We start from the raw sequence: 24,529 nt of genomic DNA, 5'->3' as shown, positions 1-24,529 counted from the left end.
ATCTCAAGTGCGGCCGAACGAGTGACATATATAACAATTTCATTGATGTTTCATCTGGATAGAGAATTGCGTGTTTTAACATACCCAATTTTTGATTCGCCTTACTATTTTTTCAATATGGTTTTCCCATTTTAAATTGTCCGAAACATAAACACCTAGGTCTCTTTCCAATTTCGTTACTACTAGTTCATGTTGAGTTGCATCTGATTCTGTAGTGCCGTATATTAAGCTATATGCTTTTTTTGGATTATCATGACCAAAGTGCATGATTTTACATTTATCTTTATTAAAACTGATTAGCCTTTTTTTTTTCCAGGTAAATAAAACATCAAGATCATACAGTAGAGAGCGTTTTATTTTATTTTTTTCTACAACTCCAATTATTTTTAAACTATCAGCATATAACCTTGCTGTGTTGTTCAATTTTTGTGTTACATCATTTATATAAATTATAAAAAACAAGGGTCCTAAAACCGATCCTTGTGGTACTCCACTACGAACTGTTTCCCATTCTGATTCAAATAGTCCCAAAACATTTCTTTGTTTTCGATTTTATAAGAAAGCTTTACAACATTGCAATAATTTTTCAACAATACCAAATGATTTCAGTTTTAAGAGCAGCCTGGAATGTGGAACTGAATCGAATGCCTTTGAAAAGTCCAAAAAGGCAACATCAACACATTTACCACAATTTATCATTTCTGTTATTATATCTAATGCTTTAAGAAGGTTTGTCACACAATTTTTTGATTTAACGAAGCCATGTTATTCTGGTATTATCAATTTATTTTTAATTAAATGATTCATTATTGTGTCCTTTACAATACTTTCCATCATTTTACAAACAACAGAGGTCAATGAGATTGGACAGTAGTTACCTTCATGCAGCCTATCCCCGTTTTTAAAAATTGGTGTAATATTTGCTTTTAACCAGCTTGTAGACAGTGTTCCACTTAAAAATAAGCAGTTAAATTTCATACAAAGTGGTCCAATTAAACTGTCTGCACATTTACTTAAAAACATTGGATGAATTTTATCAATACCTGGAGACTTGTGCACATTTGAATTTAATAATCGTTTTTTATATCATCCTTTTTAAACGATAGGATTGGGCAAATTTTTTCTGTTATACTTTCACATGTTGGCATGTTAGTTAGGCTTTCGTTTATAAATACAGAATTGAAAAATCTATTTAATTGATTGGCAATAACTTGAATGTCAGTTGATGTTTCGTTATTTCCCAGTTGAAATTGCTCTTATATGGTCTTTAACTTTTAATTTACTGTTAATGTAAACATAAACTTGTTTTGGATTTTTTTTTTATTCTTTCGCAAGTTTTTTTTCATATATTTTGATTGTCATTTTTGCAAGTTTATTGACTGACTTATTTTTTTATTTATATTCTTCTTTTAGATCTAAATTTTTAAAATGAGAAGTTTTGTATCGATACCAAAGATTACGCTTAAGTCGAAGTTCGTGTGTTAATTCTTTATTCATCCATAGAGATCTTCTGATTTTAGTTATTCTTATTTTAGAAAATTAATCATAGTTTCCCTTCACGAATAATCGTTTGGTAGTGATATTTTTTTTTTTTTTGCAATTATTACGTGCTTGATAGTTAAAATTAAAACGTGAAACATGATGACCTCTTTTTGCTTTTCCCAATGGATCCATATGCACCAAGATAGATTTACGAAAAGGAGAGGCTGTAAACACTAAGTCTGATATATTGGTCAGTTTTGTTTCATTCAGTTGGAATGTTGGTTTTTTTACATGTTGTGTAAGATAACATTTTTCAATATATTCCAGAAACTGCCTCTCTTTACTTGTGATGAAGACACTTTCTTAACTCGAATTCCATATACTGTTCAAAGATGGAAAATTGAAATCACCACATATCAAAATTTTAGAATATATTTTATTTCTTAAGAAATAGTTGTAACTTTCTTTAATGGAATTGATTATGTTTTGACAGTTTACCAGATCATCACTTCCCGGTCTATAAATACAGCCACATAATGTGCATTCATTGCTTATTTTAATTGTACACCATATCTGCTCTACATTTTTATTCTTGTAGGCTTCCTTATTGACTTCAAAAGAATCAATTTGTTCATATACATAAATACAGACACCACCACCTCTGGTATTCTTGCGGTCTCTTGGATAAAGGTTATATCCAGGTATGATTGTTGCTGAAGTATTATTCCACCATGTTTCTGTAATGAAAATTATGTCTGGAAAACTTAATTCAATTTCAATCATAACTTCGTGTAGTTTACTTTTTTCAAATGACGTGGCAAATGACGTGGCAAATGACATGGCAAATGACGTGGCAAATGACGTGGCAAATGACGTGGCAAATGACGTGGCAAATGACGTGGCATTGGTATATAAACATTTCAACCTATTTGAGTTGAATGCAGAACTTATAACTGGCTCTTTTGCATTATCGTTTACTTTAGTATTAAAAGCTTGAATATTTGTCCCAGTTTGTTCAAATATTCGGATGCTATTATTATTTTTGGCTACTTTATACTCAAATTGCTGTCTTTTTATTTAGTTTTACTATTTTACTACTTCTTATGCCATAATAAAATACGCTATTTATGTTTATGTCTAAATTTCTATTTAAAACTTTAATTTCAGACCTTAGTTACTTCGTTAAAATTCTTTCTGCTTCAGTCATGTCAGTATTAAAGTAAATATTTGGTATCTTTTCCCTGTTTCGAAAAGCTGCACTTAATTTCTTGCATGCACATTAACAAGTTCCAAAATAACGGGGGACTTTTGTGACGTATCCTTTGATCGTAATCTCGTAACTTTTTTAATTTGCACACTTTCTAAATTTTTATCTTTTAGCGATATATATACATACATATATATATATATATATATATATGCTACTTAGAGCGCAATGCGCTCTATGCAGCCATATGCTACTCGGAGCGCAATACTTTGTACGCATGCGCTAAATCTTGTTGATGTTTTGAACAATTTTGATTTGATTTGCTTTCATTTTGCGATAATTTTTTTGTTCAAAATAATGTCGCTAAAAGTTCATGATACTTTCTTATCCTGGGATGAATTTTTTCGAGCAGTTGAAATACACTGTAATGAAACATTCCAACCCATGGTTAAACATGGTTGCAAGCTAACGGTAACAGCTAATACTAAGACCAAGCTCGACCAAAGACCTTATCCTGAAATGTTTAAATACGTGTACTATAATTTAATTTGCACACATGGCGGATTCAATTCAAGCAAAGGAATAGGGAAAAGAAATTCAGGGTATATTTCACTTATATAAATGCTTGCAGTCTTAACTGTAACTTACGTATATTGTAAATATATTTCAATGAACAAATACTTTACAATGTTCTTGTAAAAACAAGGTGGCCACTGGTCATAGAATTCATGGAAATGTCATTGAATTTTATTTGGTCATGGAATTATTAGAAGATTCAAGAGCATTTGAGCGTTTTTGAATAAATTTTTTCTGTTGTTGTCATTTTAGATCATCCAAAAATAACTGTCCAGCAAAAATTTATGCTGCTTTAACAAATGATAGAACAAAGATAATTGTTAAACAAATGATAGAAACACACAATCATGTTATTGGTAAAAATATTTATCTTTAAAATTTGTTTTATTGTACATGAATAATAATTTATTATTTTTTATATATTTAATTTAGTAAATCTGTCTTTAAAGTTCTGCTTTTCATTGTGTATAGTTTAATTTACAAAAAACTTTAATTTAAGGTTTTTTAAAATTTAAACTGTTTAAATAGGATGAATAAATAAAATACTACAATAATGCTGTGCAATGAAAGACAAAAAAGTATGCAGTGAAAAGCTTTTTTTTAAACCCTAAAGTTACATATTTAAACGAGTTATGAAAAAAGTAATTTTTAGTATCACATAACCTGATCAAATAAAATATTTGACTTTTCAGATCAAGATCTTTACAAGCACTATGTCCAAAATAGAAAGCTATCAAATGAAGAGAAAGCCAAAGTTAAAGAACTGAATCGTCTTGGTGTTACTACTAAAGTAATTGCTGATGAAATGAGAAAAAGTACAGGAAAATCTATAATAAATAAGGACATTTGGAACATCAAGGATAAAATTCGTCAAGATGTAAAAACAATTATTTTATTGCATAAATTGTTATTTTTATAATTAAATATTTGTATACATTTATTTACTAATTATATATATATATATATATATATATATATATATATATATATATATATATATATATATATATATATATATATATATAATTTATATAAAATATTTTTTCAATAAAATAAATGCCTTTCATTGTAGGAAAAAAAATGCCCATTTTCGAAAAATGTTTTAAATGTTGCAGAACTGCTAGTTAAAGTAGTTGAGAAAAGAAGAGAGAGTGACCCTGGACTGGTTTCACAATATGGTATCTCAGATGATAATACCCTTCAGTATTTATTTGTTCAAACTAGTGTAATGAGATCCACATTTAGTAAGTTTCCTGAGCACATTTGTATTGACACCACCTACTGTCTCAACAACAGTGATATGCCACTGATGTCATTTTTATGTATGGATGGAAACGGATATATATATTTAAAGTTTATTTCAAATAGTCTTTTAAAAATACTTAAAAAACAAATGTGCGTTAATAAGATCGAATCCACTGCGCAAAGGCACTTAAAACATTTAGGATACGTCCATGATTGAATTTAATAATAAATTCCAAATCAATATTACTTAACACTAAACAATAAATGCATTAAAAAAAAATCTCTCGGTATATATTTTTTAAAGGTATTTTGCGGGATGAATAAACGAAGAAAAAGAAATTCTATTGACCCCTCGTTTAGCTGAGTGCACCGATCTTGAACTGTACGCCCGACTAATGAATAATCTCTTTCTAAAGTTTTTGCTGGAGATTTACTCAGAGCATTACGAGCCATTGCTGCAACTTCAGGCTATAATTATTATTTTTGCCAATTCACTGCCTTAACGAATTAACATCTATGAACGTCAAATTTGTTTTTCTTCCACCGTTTTATATGTCATTAATATCTTTGTTGATGCACCTGAGATCGATCCTATAAACATTATTTCAGCGTAAATTTATGTTGAAATCAAAGATTTCTTAACGTTTAAATGTAAAAGTGGATTGAAGAACGAAAACATCCCTCAATAGGAGAATACTTTTGTGTTTTTTCACAAACTTTAGATATTATAGATATTTACGGGTTAATATAAAGAAAGAAGTAAACAAAATTCCACAACTCAAAATGTAAAAATCGCGTTGAACAGAGTAAATAAATTTACAAATGAATATTTTAAATGCACATCTCTCGATACTTGAGCTTCTATCAACATGTTTTTACATGTTCATCATATTCTACACCTCATTAAACCTGTGTTTTGCTTGAATCGAGTTATATTAACAATAAATAACAAAAGTATTGCTCTATTTTTAATCTCATGCAGATGCTTATTTATGTATTTGTTAAATTCATTTTTGTTTAACATTTTCAACAAAATACTTACCCTTTGTATTTTTACCCTTTTACTCTGGATGTCCCTAACTCTAGGACCGTGTTAAGGATTCCTAGGGCTTTGCCCCTATCTCCTAAAATCCAAAAGCAATAGTTGGTTTATATTAGATACTTGCAGCATAGTAAGTTCCGAAGTCATTAAAAACTAGAAAAAAAACAAAAACTAATTAATTGTACAAATAAAAACACCACTTTTAGCTTCTTTTATACAAACCATGTCAACGCTGTGTAAAAGAATCTACTGTATTAATTGAGTATAATTCAAGAATTTTTTAGACAAATTATAACGTTAGAAAGGCTACTTCAACTTTTTAAAATACACAAATTGTTATTTCATTGAATTTACTTTAATTTGATCCATTGCATATTCTTTTCAAGCCAGACATTTTATAGGACGTCTTTCCCTTTTTGTAAAGTGCGAATCATAATTTTTTTATCATCATGAAAACGTAAAGAAACTAATAGTTATTTTCCTCTTAAACTTTATTTTAACAGGTTTTAACTTGATTGTAAACTTGCTAATCACTGTTTACACTGGAATTTTTTATTGAATAATAAAATAAAATAGGAATTCTTATAAGCTGAATTTAAATTACGAGTTGTGGAATTTTGTGAGATTAATGTGAGATTAATAGTTACTCAAAAGCTGCTATAGGAAATAATATCAATAAGAAGCTTGTTTAAGATAATAAAATAAAAATGAGCTCTCTAATAAATCAGATACCAAATGTACGAGGTAAGAGGATGTCGCTTTGTTCGTTGATTTAGAAAATTAGATTTATGAACGTTTTTCCCGAGGATGGGAAAATTGATTTATATATCCCGTAAGTGGATCTATTTGGTTTCCAGCCATTGAGCTGAAAAAATGTGTCCTTCAACCAAATCACCCAAATATACAACCAAACATAAAATGCTTGACAGTTTGGAAAAAAACTGCATAAAGACATAGAGACTGTTTTTAAAGATAGTGTTTTTGTCATTAATTTTTTCATTAATTTGTCGTAATTAAATGTTATTGGGATCCAAAGTCTTGGATACCAATAATACTTAATTTAGCAGGAAATCAAGCTGTGAACGCAACTGGTGCATAAACTTTTATGATCAAAACAGCTGAACACGAACAAACAGGTGGAAGACAGTAAAAACCTTTTTATCATATATAGAAACGGAAAACTCTAAATGTGCCACAACTTAATCTGGTGTAAGTGTTCATCATCAGCGATATTCTAAAGGAATTAAACAGAATGCCAAAAATTTTTAGAAGGGTCTAGATTAATCAATAAGAGATCGTTATTGGTATAGGGATTTTTAAAGCTCAATTTACTGACGTTTGTAACAAAACTACAGATGTTATCGAAATTGACCTTGTTTTAATTCCAGAAAGACTTATTTCTATACACCAGGCACTGGATATCTATATAAAAAAAAAAAAAATCAATATCACAAGATTTGTGCTGAGTAAATAAATTGATGTTTAGAAATTTTACTTAAAGGAGCCAATTTAAAGTAACCTGAAAATACCCTTGTTGCTTCTTGGGTAGATGAGGCTTGGAATCAATCCCTAAACCTATGGTCAAATATTCAGTCATGATGCCATCAATAATGTTACAGATGGATTAGAAAAGAATGACTTCTTTGTAAATTAGGAAGATGATGCATGAAATGAGGCAGATCAGAAAATAATTACATTATGAGTCACAGATGGGTTCTCCAATCATCTTTTTGATGATTGAAGTTTTAAAAACTATAAATGTATATTAAAGCAAATATTTTAAAACTTTTATTTCAACTTAACCACTAATTTCTGATTTTTAACAAAAAAAAATGATACAAAAAACGTCAGACTTATTGAGAATATATGCAGTTAGCAACAAACAATTATATATTATATATATAATATATCATTGGCAACAAAGTTTCGGAAAATTACGGACCTTACGGAAAAGTCCTGCAAAAATCATCTTTAGCCGTGTTGAGTAAAATTATCAGGTGCCCTAATACTAAAACAAAGTTCATGTTTGTAACTAGGAGTTTGTTTGTTAACAACAATACTTCCTAGAAAAGATGCATAAACTCTAGTAAACTCGTTAAAAATGGCCATAGTATTTTTAAAAGTTTCCTGAGGACCTTTCTATTAACTTTTTTAGGAAGGAATTTAAAACTCTACGTCTGTTGTTATTAAGAAATATTAAAGTTCTTGTTAAAAAGACGATAACATTTCATGTCCATCAAAGATACTGATTACAATAAGTCTAAAAGATTTTATTTATACAGATTTATTATTGTTCTATATAATATACTTCAGTTTCTATGAATTTACTTTAATGAAATTTAATTCTAATAAAGATTTGGCTTAACAAAAATCTAATTTTTTTGTGTGAGTTTGATAATAGCCTGACATAATCTTGGTCAATAAACATGAACAAAATAGCATAGGCATAATAAAAAATATTTTTGTAAAATGTTTACTGCTTTTTATATGTTTAAATGTAAAAATGTTTTTATGAATGCATATTGAAATCTTTTTTTACAGTTCTATTAAATCTATATAACCAAATTCAATATGGCTAATTTAAAAAAAAGGTCTATTCGTGATACTCTTAAAGATTTAGAAATTCAATCTGGTTCTGCTTCTCTAGCATTTAAAGACCCTGAAGACGAAGATGATATTTTTAAGTCTGCAAAATTAGTAAATGATGTTGATCCAAACTTTGATGATGAATTATTGGAATTAAAAGTAGGTAGTTTAAGAAATAAGGCTTACAGTAGTCTTGAAGAACATGATCCAAAGTATTTTGGTAAAAAGACATCAAGAAAAGTAATTGGTATAGAATATAAAAATTAATTTATCTAATTTGCTTTATAAAAGTTTTATCAAATTTTAAAACCTAAGACCCTATATTGATTTAGAAATTATTATTAATATTATATTATTGATATAGTAAAAATATTATTATTAATATTAATAATTATTGTTAACGTTAATATCTTCTAAGTTGGGTTCTTTTAATCAGCTCTAATTCAGAATCAGATGATTAACTGCTAAAGGCATTAATCAACTGATTATGATTTAGAGCTAGAATCTAAATTTATAAAAATTTTAAGTTTTTTCTGTATCATTTTGAATTTTTTTTCATGTAATGGAATGTTATTTCTTTTGGTTTATTGAGCTGTATTAAATTTTTTTTCTTTAAAAGAAGTTTTATTTGCTTCTATCATTAGAAAATGATGAGGTTTCTTCACACTCTGAAGAAGAAAATAGGTCTTCTGAATTGGATGAAAGTTCAGAAGAAAATTCGAGTGATTTAAGTAATTCTGATCAGGAAGATGCTAGTAATCAAAGTTCTAATGATGATGATAATAATGATGATTTTAACATAGAAGTTGTCCAATCAGAAGTACCACATGAGTTACAAGTTAATAATGATGATACAACTTATGATGGAGTCAATGGTATTGAAAATTTTCGTACCACTAATGTAGAAGATGATAGGAGGAAGGGAATGGCCACAAAACTGCAAATTGGTAATTTGTTTTTTACAAATGAGTTTTTAATATATCTTGAATTTTTGTTGATATAAAGTTCACTAAAATTTTGTGTCTTTCTTCTTCTTCCTCTTCTTCTTCTTCTTCTTTTTCTTCTTCTTTTTCTTCTTCCTCTTTTTCTTCTTCTTCTTCTTCTTCTTCTTCTTCTTCTTCTTCTTCTTCTTATTATTATTATTATTATTATTATTATTATTATTATTATTATTATTATTATTATTATCATTATTATCATTATTATTATTATTATTATTATTATTATTATTATTATTATCATTATTATCATTATTATTATTATTATTATTATTATTATTATTATTATTATTATTATTATTATCATTATTATCATTATTATTATTATTATTATCATTATTATTATTATTATTATTATTATTATTATTATTATTATTATTATTATTATTATTATTATTGTTATTATTATTATCATCATTATTATCATTATTATTATTATTATTATTATTATTATTATTATTATTATTATTATTATTATTATTATTATTATTATTATTACTATTATTATTATTATTATTACCATTTTTATTATGTTTATTATTTTTATTATTATTGTTTAGATCTATTGGATAAACTGCTTGAATCAAGAATTCGTTTGCAAAAATCTTTACAAATTGTCAATCGACTTCCTCAATGTGCCAACATGAAGAGTTTTGCTTCACAAAGTAATCTTCATGCAAAAGATAATTACTTTGCAGGTTAAACTTTTTCTTTTTCTTTTAATGTTTATTACATAACTTTAGACTAATGACTTTTTTTATTTATCAAATACATTTAAATATGAATTGTAATAGCAAATAACTCAAGAGTGGTACAATTCTAAGTTCAGAGTGATGCTTTATCATATTAGATGATAAATGTTGAAATTGAACAGTCTTAACATATGCTTCTCTTTAATAAAATTATTTCCAACAACCAGATTTTCAGAGTAAAATGTTTGAAAAATGTTGAAATTTTTTTTTTCAAGAAAATTGTTAAAAGAAAAAAAAAACCTAGTTAACACTTTAAACTCATCACAATTACCATGTTGCTAAACTACTGAAGGAGTTCCCAGTCAACTTAACTTTTAGGATACTGTTTCGATGGTAGAGGATCCTACAGGCCCTGTTTTTAATTTTTTGTGCATTGCTGGATCTTACAGTAAATGATACTAGAATGTATAGCCTTTAGAATAATCTTTTGTATCCTGCAGAATTGTATTGTTAACTTGAAAATGTTCTATCCTGTAGTATAGCCTTTACTAACTGTGCATGATAACCTTAAGCATAACAACCTTCAATAAACAACAAATATGCTTAAACATTGACAGCTGTTTTAGTGTTTTTGTTCAAAAATGAAGGAATATTCACATGTTTTTCAAATTTTCATTAAGGGTTTTTATTAAAACTACAAATAAGTTAACATGCTAAATATAGTTTTCACAAAGTTACTGAATACCACACAATAATGCTGTAGTCTTTCTACTAGACAATCCTACAAGTTTTTGGTATAGGAAATATTTAAGACAATTTAGAAGAAATATAATGACTACCATGTAGAATTCTATAGTATTTTTTTAGGATTCTAAACATCTATTTCTATGCAGTTTTTTCATGGCTATTGATCAAGGAAGAAATCGAAAGGGGCATTTCTTAGAGTATTTGTAGACAATGAGTGATGTTTTTGGATTTTAATTTCACACGTTGCTTTATCCATCACTTAAACAAAAAACAAAAAAAACTATTAACTTATTGTAACATAATTGAAAGGGACACTTAACCAGTCATATTTGGGACAACCCAATCAATTACGAGTTCAACTATGTTAACAGTTAACCATTTAGCTGTGATTTTATTATCATTTTGGTCTTTTATAATTAAAATAATGCTTTTAGTTTAAAATTTATTGAAGCTCTTTTATGTTTGTGTTCTATCATTATTATTTACTTTTTATCATTATTATTTACTATTATTTATCATATTAATTACTTAACATAAAACTTAAATGACAATTAATTTTTTTAAGTATCTTTTAACTATATCCAATTACGATTTGTAATATTTTTTTGTTGAACTTATCTGTTGTTTTTTTTGTAGCAAAAGGTTCCTTAGTAGAATTACTTGGTCAGCTCTTAAAGTTTCAATCATTGTTGTTTGAAAAGAATTCTGAAACAAGCACATTATTAACATCTGATGTAAATGAAAGTAAAAAGGTGGATTTAGATGAAGAAATAACAAGCGAATCAGAATGTGAAGAAAATGAGGCTAATAAGGCAAACAAAGTAAAACCAGCATCAAATTTGCCAACTAAGAGAAAGCACGCTCAAGTAAGTTTTTTATTATTCTAATCAAGTGGTGCTGACAGCAAGTGATAGGTTTTATTCTCAGATAAATACTATTACATAATTTTTTTCAATATCTTTACATTTGATATATTTATATTGTCTTTTGTTTTAAAATTAATTTATAATTGTTTTTAAAATCATTTGTAGCATATAATAAAAGATAATATTCATTTTTTCTTTTATATATATATATATATATATATATATATATATATATGTATATATATATATATATATATATATATATATATATATATATATATATATATATATATATATATATATATTACAGATAGGAATCAAACCCTTTTTTTAAAGTTCGGGCCTGGTTCGGTCATATCTAATTTTCGAGTTCGGTTCAGTTCGGTCTTAAGCACAGCTCTGGTTTGGTTTGGTATCAACACAACTGTTTTTTTATTGGTTACAAAGCCTTATATCCACAAATCAATCCACAAATCATTTACATCCACAAATTTAATTTTTACATTCAGAAATTTATTTCCACAAATCATCCTTCAAATCACGCATACTATTGCTGTCTGAACCATTGATCTTACAGACTGACCAAAGACAAAATAGTATTGGCCATACATCATGTGACAATTGCACAGTAGCCTTGTAAAAGGGATGCAAAAATTCTATGATGTCATGGAACAACTTTTCATTAACGTTGTTCAGTTGCTCAAGTTTGTCAAACTGCTTTGAGTCAGCAAGAATTGAGTTGACATGATCTAACTGGCCTGACAATGATTGCAAAAGAAAAAATTAACTGTTCCAGCGAGTAGCAATATCCTGTTTAAGAGTGATTTAGTTTCTGGTTTTTCCCACTATGTTTAAAGTAGCCCACCATTTCCTTTGAAGTCTTGATCATTTCATGAACTAAATTAGCGCCAGGGGATTTCAAAGCTTTTTCACCAGCTAAATTCAGATTATGCCCTTCACAGATAAGTCTAACATTGTTGCAATAAGCCGACTTCATATTACTCCAATTATCAGTCGCAAATACCAAGTTGTCACTTTTTATAGCCTGAGGGAAAAGTTTTTTAAGTATTTCAGTTGTCTTTGCTTTTACAGCAATGCCAGTCTTAGACTCACTAAACTTAAACAACCCAACACACTTACTTACAAGGCAATAACTGCTGTTAATGTAATGTGCTGTAAAAGTCTGATAAGAGTATTTTAGAATGTCATCGTTCCAGTGATCAGTTGTTATTGCAATATGAGTAACCCCAGGAATTTTTTTCTTTCAGCTTTTGAACACATTTGTTGTAAAATTTTGGTAGTAGTGTTAGACAGCGTTGTTCGATCATTTCGATCATACTTCTATGCAATATCAATCATTGTTTGAGCAAAGTGACGGAACCCATCATCCTGAACACATGAGAATGGCTGAATGTCTTTTGCAATCATGTACAGGACTGCACGTTGAGCATTTTCATGCATGTGTTTAGGAACCTGTAAAGTATAAAGCAATAAACAATAGACATTAAATACATAGCAATACATAATGGCCATTTTTTGTACTACAAAAAATATTGTATTTCTAAAATATTGCTAACAACTCGTAACATATATGTATAATTTTAAGATATATATATCTATAATTTTAAAGAAAGTTAAAATGAAAATGATGTTTAAATTGTTTTTTTTTTATTTTAAGAATGTTGAAGATTTTGAAGAAGAAATAAGTAAAAGACATAAAGTAGCTTTGCCATATCATGAAGCTTTGATCAACAAATGGTATGAAAAAACAAGATTAAGTTCAGGAAAAATAAATACCAAGGTAAAAAATACTTGCAATTAAATTGAATATTATGAAATATTTGTATTTCAAGTACTCTATCCTTGTATTTTTTATATTAGCAGTTGTTTTTTTACCACATTTAACTTCTTTTTTTTTTTTTTTTTTTCTCAATTACAAACTTTAATGATTAAACTTTTTCACTTGAAGCTTCACTTAAAGGTGTTGGGTAATTAAAAATCAGTTTTTTGTGTCAACTTTAACAATCCTAAAAATTTTTATATAGTTTTTGAATTTGGAGGGTGACTATTTGTTAAACTTAAAACAGTATTTATGTAATGGTGACTATTTGTTAAACAAAAAATATTTGTAACCACATTATGTTTAAACAACATTTTTAAATCTCTTCATTTCATTGCAATAAATAAAATGAGCTTTCTTAATAAAAACAGTTTTTTTGGTTAATATAATTTTGGTTAGTATTTGACATAATTTTAGTTTTATAAAATTGCTCAACATATTGTTTAGTTTTCATTCCTTTTAATTTTAAGAATGTCATTATTATTGAAATTGGAAATCAAATATTTTAGTATATATTGATAAATATTTTGGTATATATTGATAAATATTAATTATATGAATGTATCAATAATAAAAAATACCATTTTTATTTTTATTGCAGAATTTCAGTGCATTCGACAAATCTACACTTCAACAAATCAATCAAGTATCACTTTTTCTTTTACTTGCATTTTCTGATTCTTTATTGAAAAATATTTTATAAAACTTGGAAAAAAAAAAAAATGATAATAATATTTAGGTTCTGTCAGATAAAGAAAGGTTGATTAAAAGAACCCAACTTAGAAGAACATCATATAAAATCTTAGGTGAAATTGAAAAAACTGATGATTTATCAACACTTGTGAGTTTTAAATCTTTTGCTTGTTTTTTTGTTTTGTTTTTATATCTTGATAAAAATATGAGTGCCATAAGAATATTTTTATTTTAATGATATTAATAATAATATTTTTCTACTTCAGCATGCTTAACTTATATTTATTAATGTGTTTTAAAGTGTTTGTTTATTAGAATTTTAATTAAGCAAGATTGAAAATATAGAAAGATAAATAAATCAAAGGAAGTTTGATTTTTGTTGATATATATGAATTTAATTTGATGTTTCAAACATTTAGAGGTTTGCTAAGAAAGTGAAGGGGACTACTTTACCAACTGAAAACAAATTCTTTAGTTATACATAAGCCAATTGAAAACAGGTTCTTAGTGAATATTTGTAAACGAAATGTAAAAAATAAACAACGCTAACAAAATTTATATAGTTCTTACTATTTTAAAGGTGCCAGACTCCCATTTGAAAGATTACAATGAGCAGATATTTGATGACAGTGATTTCTATCATGAGGTTATTTTTTTTTCTTTTTAAATTGATGTTTTGCATTTTCTTTGATTAAACCGAATTAAACTAATTCTTATAAAATATGAAATGATTTTAGATGTTAAAAGAGTTAATTGAGAGGAAAACTAACATTGAATCTAATGATCCTACTGCAATTGGACGGTGAGGACATTTTTACACAATTGATGAATTATTTAACAAATATTTTACCCAATCACTTTTTAAGGCTGTAACCATGGCATTTCCAAGTTTATAAAATGTAATATAGTTTTGAGAATTTTTTTAAGTATAGAAAATAATTTAAGCATAGAAAAATAACTGTTATCTAAATGATAGTTAAGTAGCCAAAGTTTTCATGCTTAAACAAATGTTGCTGGTAGATTTTCTCATGCATCTTCCTTTCTGCGGTGTTAAAATCATCTCATAAGAATATTTCCTGTAAAATGTGATAGAAAAAAATAGAAGTAAATTTTGCACATGTTTTACCAATATACTTATAAAAAAAGTTCTACAAAATCTTTAAAATGTGGTTTTGAACTCAGGATATTTAAGCTAAAGTACAACAGAAAAAGGTTTTTCAAACAGCATGAGAAGGAAGAGGTTATTTCGGTTAAAAAATAACCTTATAGAAAAATATAGATAGTTGTAATGATCAGAATTTTGCTTTGGAATTTTGTTGTTAGACTTTAAGTTTTTTTTTTATCAAAATTTAAATTGAAGTTTGCTTAAAAGTTTGAAGTAAATTGAGCTAAAGAGTTGTTTTGCTCTTTAGCATAAATTTGCAGTTACTTTTTAGTGACTTTTTTTTTTTTTCCTACTCAATTAGATTCTTAGACATTTTTATGTACATTTATTATCATGTTTTAGACAATGGCTAGAATTTCAAAAATTACGCAAAAAAGTTAAAAGAAAAATAGATACCAGAGCTAGTAAAGGCCGTAAAGTCAGGTAAGATTTTGCTTGCCATTTTAAATTTAAACTCAAAAGATTTTACTACCAATTATAACCAGCATTTTTTAAAAACAATAAACTCTTAGAAAGACTGAGAATTTACCGAAAAATTTACCAAAAAAAGAGATGATTGACAACTCAATAATTTTTCCGAAGCTGACGCTTAGAGTGCAGTAACGTTGAAATTTAAAGTCTCAGAATTATAAAGTAAAATTTAGGCACAACAAAATGAAGGCTAAATTTTGTTTATATATTCAAAAGATGACCAGCAAACAAATGATCAATTTCTATGAAGATTAGAAAAGCTTAAATTGGGTTTGCTAGTCCACATGTAAATTGGACTCTAAATTAGTAGGCAAAATTTCTCTGAAATAATGAGTCAAAGTTTGTGCTAATGGAATCAGATAGAATAAGATCATTTATTTGTCATCCAAGCCAACAATTAAATCCCAAGTATCAATTGCTGACTATGAAATGTGGTGAAGGTAATGTGATGGTATGAATTGGCCTAATTTTCAATTAGGCATATTCATATTGAATGTAATATTGATTAAATAAGGTGTCCAGATAAAACTAAAGTCATGGTGTCTCATTCAAAAAAAATTTAATAGGATGAATTTTACAGCAAAATAAACAAAAATATTTTTTTCGCCTGAAAAGTTTGGTTTCTGAATGGTTATTGCAAAACACTTGCGAAATCTTTTTTTCTTTTTTTTACTAAAAATAATGCTTTTTAACTCTTTGGGTACATTTGACGAGTAAGATTCGTCATCGATATGAATAAGTTACAGATGACGAGCCTTATTCGTCATTGGAATTTAACATATGCGTGGTGTTTATCTTAATCAATCTTGTATTCATTTAATTATTTTTCTGAATAAAATTATATTTTGGTTATGTTTATAAAATAAATGTATTCACCATGATGTTGCAGTAAAATTAAATACGTTTAAAAGTTCAAATAAATCAGGACTCGAGGGGTTAATTTATCAATTTTTGCAATGGGATAAAAGGATATCAAATAATGATAATAAATCATTAAAAACTTAGCTATATTGTATTATATTACACACACACACACACACACACACACACACACACACACACACACACACACACACACACACACACACACACACACACACACACACACACACACACACATTTTGTGAGTTTAAAAAGCTTCAGATAGTTCAGTTCACTTAAATTACTAGTAAAGCCTTTAAAAAATTTGTGTCATTTTTGTTAAAGTTTCAGTGCACCAGATAATAAATGCAGATGATTTGTTTTGATGAATATTTATATAAACTACGATACCAAATTAAAAAACAGCTTTTAAAGTACTATAAATTAGATTTTCGTTCAATTTTATGTAGTTCAAGTAAAAATGCATTTGTAAAAAAATTACTTAAAGCAAGTGTAAAATTAAACGAAAGAAGTAAAAAAATCCATTCCGAAAATAACTCAACAATAAATTTCAATTATCACATCCAGTGATATATTACCTTCTTCGTGAACGAAGAAAAAATTTATAATTTTTCATTGATAAAGAGCAGCATCGGAAGAAACATTCTCTCAGTACCATGGTAATTATGAATAAAAAATAACGTTTATGTACTTCTGGATTTCCTTAAGTAGCTAGCAATACTTATTACATTCTGAAAATTAAAGAAGTTTGTCTAGGTTTTTTTTATTATCAGATACGATATTCATCCAAAGTTGGTAAATTTTATGGCTCCTCAACAGGACGGAAAGATGTCTGATCAAGCCAGGTGTTATTTTGTAGATTATTAAGTACGATGACTAATTAATAAATATTTAAACCTATGATGGGGATATAGATTTTTATTCTGTTTCATTATTTTTTTTTTGTTAAAATTAGTGCTGGATTTTGAATTTCGAATTACTCTGGTTAATGACGCGTGTTTTTTTTTCATAGAAACGACCTTTTCTCGTCATTGTTTGGTCAAAATAGAAGTCTCGTTATCCAATAATTAGTGAATTGTCCAAATAGCAAAGAAAATGCTGTTTTTTAAACGAAATAAATTTTTATTGTTGCATTTTGGTTATTTATATATTTAAAATTTATTTCTGTTCAGCATTTTTTTTTTTTTTTTTTTTTTTTTTTTTTTAATTTATTGCTTCATTTATAATAAAAACTTACAGCGTTAGTTACCCGAAAAAAATGTAAGGCGCTAGTTACCCGAAAACAATAAGAACACTTAATTTAAAGATTATGTTCTTGTAAGCGTACTTCCTACCCAAAGTTCTCAGAAAAAATTGAAAAATGACTAACACTTAAAAAAATGAAAAGCTGAATATAATTTAATGCAGGATCAGTAGAAACTGAAAATTAACAATTATCTCTTCATTTGGAGTATAAAAAAGAAATCGTAAGAATTTGATTTTCTGCGGTTCGCTCAAAACTGCAATAAAGTTTTTACGTAAATCGCCGAGTTTCTTCTATCAGACACGTGGAATTTAAAACTATTTCAAAAAAACCTCTGTAGGCTGAAAAGTTCTTTTTCCGAAGACTAATCTGAACTAAGGCGCACTTAAAATAATTTTTATGCTATGGCTTAATGTTTATATTTGCCAAACATCACTATCGTTGATTATATTGCAGCTTTTTTATTAAAGAAACACATCGCTGTCCAGTGTGATCGAATATAGTTTAATATTTCAAAAAACGATTAGGCGTTAATTTCGATGACCTTATATAATCTTGGCACTGTTTTCAAAGTCATTGAGCATACGTGAGCGCTTTAACACGCTCACGCAAGTTTTTTGTTTACAATTTTTGCTGTATTTTTGTTTAATTAAAATTTTGTGCGATGAAATACCTTTTGCGAGGTTTCAAATGTATTTAAGTGTTTCATTGCAATCCAAAATAAAGACAATTTACACTTTTCAAACATTTATTAATTCTCTAATTCTGATACTTAGCGTGAGTATTGCAAAATCCGATAGTCATTCTTTACATTATTATGTTTCATAAGTAAAAAATTAGAATCAAATTACCCCCAAGAGTTTTAGGAATAAGGGTTACTTTTCCTAAAAAGGATCAATCCGCAGTTCACAGGGATGAATACACATGCATGTATGTGTGTGTGTGCGTGTCTATATATATATATATATATATATATATATATATATATATATATATATATATATATATATATATATATATATATATATATATATATATATATATTCTTAGATTCTTAGCAACCAAAATATCATCCTCAATTTAAGATACTTTTTAAAGAATAAATCCGAAACAAAACAAGATGAAGATTTTAAGTAAAAAGTATGTGGAAAAAAAAAAAAAGTTTAAAATAGGCTGTTAGCAATAAATATATACTCATGCATAGTAATTAAAATTTTTAAATGGCATGAACTATAATGTTCATGTCATTAAAAAAAATCTTATTTACAATAAATGAATCAAATTTATAGAACTACAAATGCGTGTTTGTTTAAATTTAGGAAAATTCAGTGCAGTCAAAAAATGCTGATTAGAGCAGATTAAAATATATACTTCATCTTTTTATGAATCATAAATTTTTTAATTCCTGAAAAGTTTAGGAAAACCAATAAAGTAGCCATATTGTAACCAAAAATGGAAAAATGCATTTTGTCAATCGAACGTAACTTTACGGAAGGAAATACGGAAATAATCAAAAGCAATTTTTTTGACTCACCGAAAAAATCGTTTCGGTGATGGTGCTAATTGTTTCCATACAAAAGAAAATGGAAAGCTCTTTAAAAAGCGCTATTAACTATATGTAACTAATTAGGAAGTAGCAAATGAATGGATTAAAAAAATTTCGCCTGGGAAATGGAAAAAATAAGGGATTTTCTTTACATTTAAAACTTTCAAAGTTACAAATGATGATTTCGAAATCTGGTCTTTGATTTTCAAAAAACGCTCTTGAAGTATCTTTTCAATTCTATTTTTTAACATGATTAGAAATTAAATTTCGATATTTATTGAATAACGCGAATTTCGTTAAAACAAGATCCTCGAGTTTTCTTCCTGCACATTCAAATAAAATAAAACTCCTATACAGATACTTAAAACTGATGGAGAAACTTTTATCTATTTCTGGTTATTGTCAAAAAATTTGGCTCAGTATCATTTTACATGTCAATAGGGTTTGCAGAGAACCATAATTCCATTTCGTGTTTTGTTACAGAACAGGAGAAAAATGAAAGCAACGATTGACATTGGAGAAATGAAAACGGCGACGCCGCTTTTAATTTTTGTAAATGACTTTTTTTGAATGGAAAATTAGCATTATCTTATTTTACGTATTATTTTTTCATACCTAGGTCATTGTTTGATGACAAACATTTCCGTTTATTTCTATATCCTACGTATATGACACACTGACGCCACAAATCTGCCGTAACAAATTTCACAAGGAATGTTTGTCTGAAAACGTTAACTTTGTTATCTTTATTGTTTATGGAGTAATACGATTGGCCAGAAGATAAAATTGTTCGTCTCAATAGCGTAGTGTGCGCTTAAAAACATTATGTGAATATAAAAGAAGTTAATAATGAGTGAAAATGTCGTAATGCAAATACCGAAGTGTTAGAACTTTTTATAATTTATGTAAACTTTTGTTAACAAGTTTATTAATATTTTATAGAAATGAAAGTTAAATTCGAAACATCTGGATGGCTGTTTGCTCAATATCAACAAAGACTACCTCTTCTTTTAATAGACTGCCGTCCATTTTGTGATTATTCTAAAGCACATATTGAAGGTGCAATAAATATTTCTGTACCTTCGCTTATGATTCGACGCTTAAAGAAAGGAAATGTTCCGATAAAAAATTTTATGAATTCTGAATTTGCGAAAAGCAAGTACGATGAACGAAGCCGTTACGATAAAGTGGTAATTTATGATGAGAGATCATGCATGAATGATAACTTAGAAAACACTCTACTGGAATGTCTTTTACAAAAACTTTCAGAGGATACTCATGTCGTGACGTTAAATGGTAAATAGATAACTTTGAATGCACATTTTTGATATGTCAACAAATTTTCTGATGTTTGTATATATATATATATATATATATATATATATATATATATATATATATATATATATATATATATATATATATATATATATATATATATATACATACATACATACATACATACATACATACATACATACATACATACATACATACATACATACATACATACATACATACATACATACATACATACATACATAAATACATACATACATACATACATACATACATACATACATACATACATACATACATACATACATACATACATACATACATACATACATGCATCCATGCATACATTTATATATGAATGTATCTATTTTTATGCTGGAATTTATGGAAGCATGTACTTGTGACTTTTTTTTAGGTGGGTTTGCAAATTTTGAGGAGTTATTTCCACATCTTTGTCAATGTGGTGAAGGTGTTGAACTTGGTAATGCTATGTTCAGTCTTTCGAACCTAAATATTGCTAATAGTATGACATTACCAGCTACCCTTGACTCGAATAATAACAGAAACAATAAAGAAATATTTAATGTTAAAGATTTACATTTTAAACCTGATTCATCAGGACCAATTCAAATAGTGCCTAGTTTATTTTTGGGTAACAAAACAGACTCTTCTTGCATTGAGTTGTTACGAAATTCAAATATTACTCACATTTTAAATGTTACACATGATTTGCCAAATGTTTTTTATGATAGCAAAGAGTTTGAATATCTTCAATTACCAATTCAAGATAATTCAAGTGGTAATGTGATGGATATGTTCCCAGTTGCATATAATTTTATAGGTAGGAGGGTGATTTTTTTCATTTTTACAGATAGTTCACTAAAATACAAAAAATAAATTTATAAAAATATTTATATATTCTTACGCTGTTTAAAAAGAATACAACCACACTTTTTACAGTTTTTATTCTTATATTTTAAGTGCAAATTACATTACAACATTAAATAGCTAGCATGCAGTAAGCTAAATAATGATTTATTTAACATAAACATTTTTTTAAATGTATATGGTTGTTATATATTTTGCACATTGGCAACAGAGACTAACAAAGCAATAAAATAACTAAAGTAATAGTTTTACAAAAAAAATTTTTTGTTTTGTTATTGTTGTTTTCTTTTTTTTCTTTTGCCAATAACCAAATAAATTTTCTTAAGTAAATGTGGGGAAAAAATTTATTTTTATTTGCAGTTTTTGACTAGTTTATCAATTGACTTTTTATCTGAAAATTTAAAAAAAATCATGTTGAGTCTTTTCATTGAAATTTTGGTAGAATAAATCTGATCTAAACAATTTCAATGATTGTTACAAATATGTGCCATAATGTTGAAAGTATTTTGTTTTGAATAACTTTGTTTAAATAGTTTGATTTCATAACACTGTCTATACACTAATGCTCACATGGAACATTTTGTTTGAATTGTAAATAAAGTTTTAAGGTTTGTTGAAAAATGAGATTAAGAATATAAAAAAGTAATCCTTCTTAACAAAAGTATTTATAATCTTTGTCCATACATAAATTGGATGTTTCTTAATCCCTCAGGAAACTTAAAAATTGCTGCTGGGTATAAACTATTTTGAACTTATAGAAAGTGGTAAACTATTGAAATTTTCAAACAAATTTGGCTTTTTTTTGATAGGTTTTAAAAATTTACACTTCAGTATTTCTTTTTTTTTTTAAATTTTCAGTGTTTTTTCTTTTAAGCATTTGTTTTTTATTTTCAATGTTCAAAAATCTGAGTATTTTTTATTCTTTGTAGTATTTGATAAATATTTTCAGCCTATAGGTTAATCTCTGCTAAGAAGAAAATTAACATAAAACTCATTAGGTCTTTTTTTTTTTAAACTTGATATGTCAGTGGTTAACAGGTTATACCTCTTTTCCCACTATAACCAAAATTTAAGGAGATCATAAAAACTTTCAAATATATGATTGTTTTTGAAATATTTATGTGAAGAAAAATTACTTTTTACAGTTCAACCACTTTCAGTGATCTGTGGTTTATGAGAGAGAAAAAGAGTTTTAACCTAAATTAATTTTTGTGGCTTATAAAGTACTACCCATTAACCATCATATAATTAAACCTACACTATAAATATGGTTTCATTGGGAGCTTTTTTAACATAATTAGTTTTATTGAAGTTTTCCTTGTTTTTTTTATCAGATAATGCTATTGATGCAGGTGGTTGTGTTTTGGTCCATTGCTTAGGAGGAGTTTCACGTTCAAGTACTATTGTTATAGCCTACCTGATGATTAAACATGGTTTTTCACTCGAGGAAGCTTATGACCATGTAAAGAGCAAGAAAAAAAACATTGCTCCTAACTTTAGTTTTATGGGACAGTTGATGGACTTGGAGCAGAACAAATGCCTGGCTACTGCATACACTGGAAATATGAGCCCTGCAGGAAGCGACATTTCCAACTCGTCTTACGATCCTGATAACAGCACTTGATATGTGATATTTTTTAAAAGAAGATTTAATAATACTAATAATCATATTTTCAAATTTAATTTCTTAAATATTCCAAACTCAATTACATATAGTTGTGAACACACTAATTCGCTTTTTACAAGATTTTAACTTTTTTTTCTCCCTTTATTACGCGTTTATTTGACGTGTTTTTAAAAACTATATACTGCATATTCGGTTTTTTGGTTTCCGATTTTTAAAAACTTTTTTTTCTCAAGAAGAACTTGTTTATTTTTGTTGTTGTTGTAACATAAAATTTAGAGCTATTTATTGATTTACCCCGAATTATGTCCGAGTAAAGTTACCATTGTTTATATTTACCTCATTGTTATGTATTAACATTTTCGGAGTTTAGCCGAAATTTTTTTTATTCGCAGTTTTATATTCCTTTCTAATATTTTTTTATATTCTTGCTAATATCTTTTTGTTGTCATTGCATTTTATTTGAAAGCGATGTGTAAATATAGCAGGCCTGTTATTTTTTACAACGGTTGTCGTTGAAAGAATGAAATTCCATACGCCCGATTGCTTTTCTTTGTTTTACTTCGGATGTGTGATTTAATTCTCTTATTCCGGATATGCGATTTATTTCTCTTATTCCGGATTTTTATTCAACTTTTGACAAATTCTATTTATTGCGCTTTACGGCCAGATCATTTTTAATCGCCGTAAGATTCAACAAAACCATTTTTAACAAAATAACTTATTTTTAGAAAACTCTGTTCTGGAGTGTATCTTACAGATTGAAGATAGACCGTACTCGTAAATCATTTATGTACAATTTACATTTTAAGTTATGAGAATTCTGCTGTGATTTATGTTATTTTTACGATCACCCAAACATAGCTCGTGTTCTCTTGTTCCGAGTTATTTCGTAAAGTTATAATTGTTTTATCGCTATTGTTTTGAAATATCTACAAATTTTTGCGTTAGATAACCGCGTTTTTACGGAAGAACTTACTAATTTTAATGGATGGAAACAAAATATTCTTTATATTGGGAAGTCTCGTAAGAGGCTATTTTAATCAGGAAAAAATTTTTTTGGAGTTGTTGTGACGTTGGAATTGCATTTAATTTTAGCGCGAAAAAGATTGGAATGCGCCATCACAGTTAATAAAAACTCCAACGTACAGCTTCCGGAATTAGCGGAGATCATAATGAAAGCGAATTCGCTAACAATAAGCTGATTTAGATTTATAGGAAGAGTTTTTGAAGAGAGTAGAAAACGAGGTTATAACTGTTTTGAAAAAATTAGCATACTTATAATTAAGTAACTTAGTATTTTAAGTAAAATCTGAGAGAAAAAGCAACAGCTGTAAATGTAATATTGATAAAATAAAATCTTGCCGCGTTAAATAAAGACGAAACGAAATTAGTTTCTTCAGGTCGTTATTGTTATTGGCATAAATTTAGTTGGAA

At 27.3% G+C, this 24,529-nt stretch overlaps 3 protein-coding genes across 7 annotated transcripts; all 3 read left to right on the top strand.

Annotated features, from left to right (window-relative positions):
• Positions 1–2,976: 2,976 nt before the first annotated feature.
• LOC149875977 (uncharacterized) lies at positions 2,977–5,346 on the top strand. 4 transcript variants are annotated; one of them, XM_090075930.1, is made up of 5 exons: positions 2,977–3,291; positions 3,518–3,621; positions 3,958–4,142; positions 4,338–4,443; positions 4,815–5,346. In XM_090075930.1, the coding sequence occupies exons 1-5, from the start codon at positions 3,047–3,049 to the stop codon at positions 4,832–4,834; spliced, it is 660 nt and encodes a 219-aa protein (XP_089932056.1). In that variant the 5' UTR covers positions 2,977–3,046; the 3' UTR covers positions 4,835–5,346. The 4 variants fall into 4 exon arrangements, with proteins under 4 accessions (XP_089932056.1, XP_089932059.1, XP_089932057.1 ...); XM_090075933.1 differs by lacking the exons at positions 4,338–4,443; positions 4,815–5,346 and adding an exon at positions 3,794–3,843 and having other exon boundaries at positions 3,958–4,092; XM_090075931.1 differs by lacking the exons at positions 3,958–4,142; positions 4,338–4,443.
• Positions 5,347–7,519: 2,173 nt separating this feature from the next.
• Positions 7,520–17,625, top strand: LOC145194937 (protein AATF-like). The gene is made up of 12 exons (XM_090075936.1): positions 7,520–8,385; positions 8,783–9,085; positions 9,697–9,834; positions 11,212–11,441; positions 13,120–13,242; positions 13,883–13,927; positions 14,021–14,122; positions 14,555–14,620; positions 14,712–14,776; positions 15,482–15,562; positions 17,266–17,337; positions 17,505–17,625. The coding sequence occupies exons 1-12, from the start codon at positions 8,124–8,126 to the stop codon at positions 17,557–17,559; spliced, it is 1,542 nt and encodes a 513-aa protein (XP_089932062.1). The 5' UTR covers positions 7,520–8,123; the 3' UTR covers positions 17,560–17,625.
• A 2,491-nt stretch (positions 17,626–20,116) lies between these two features.
• LOC145195062 (dual specificity protein phosphatase 6-like) lies at positions 20,117–23,628 on the top strand. Of its 2 annotated transcripts, none has more exons than XM_090075941.1 (3): positions 20,117–20,577; positions 20,996–21,061; positions 22,803–23,628. In XM_090075941.1, the coding sequence occupies exons 1-3, from the start codon at positions 20,226–20,228 to the stop codon at positions 23,090–23,092; spliced, it is 708 nt and encodes a 235-aa protein (XP_089932067.1). In that variant the 5' UTR covers positions 20,117–20,225; the 3' UTR covers positions 23,093–23,628. The 2 variants fall into 2 exon arrangements, with proteins under 2 accessions (XP_089932067.1, XP_079928953.2); XM_080072827.2 differs by having other exon boundaries at positions 20,120–20,577; positions 20,996–21,421.
• The last annotated feature ends 901 nt before the right edge of the window (positions 23,629–24,529 follow it).

Source organism: Hydra viridissima, unplaced genomic scaffold (genome assembly GCF_058129835.1).
Source record: "Hydra viridissima isolate aposymbiotic clone 2 unplaced genomic scaffold, HvirCarnegie_v1 scaffold_80, whole genome shotgun sequence".
Lineage (NCBI taxonomy): Eukaryota > Metazoa > Cnidaria > Hydrozoa > Anthoathecata > Hydridae > Hydra > Hydra viridissima.
Note: the sequence above shows the minus strand (reverse complement) of the source record. Positions and strands in the feature narration are given on the sequence as shown.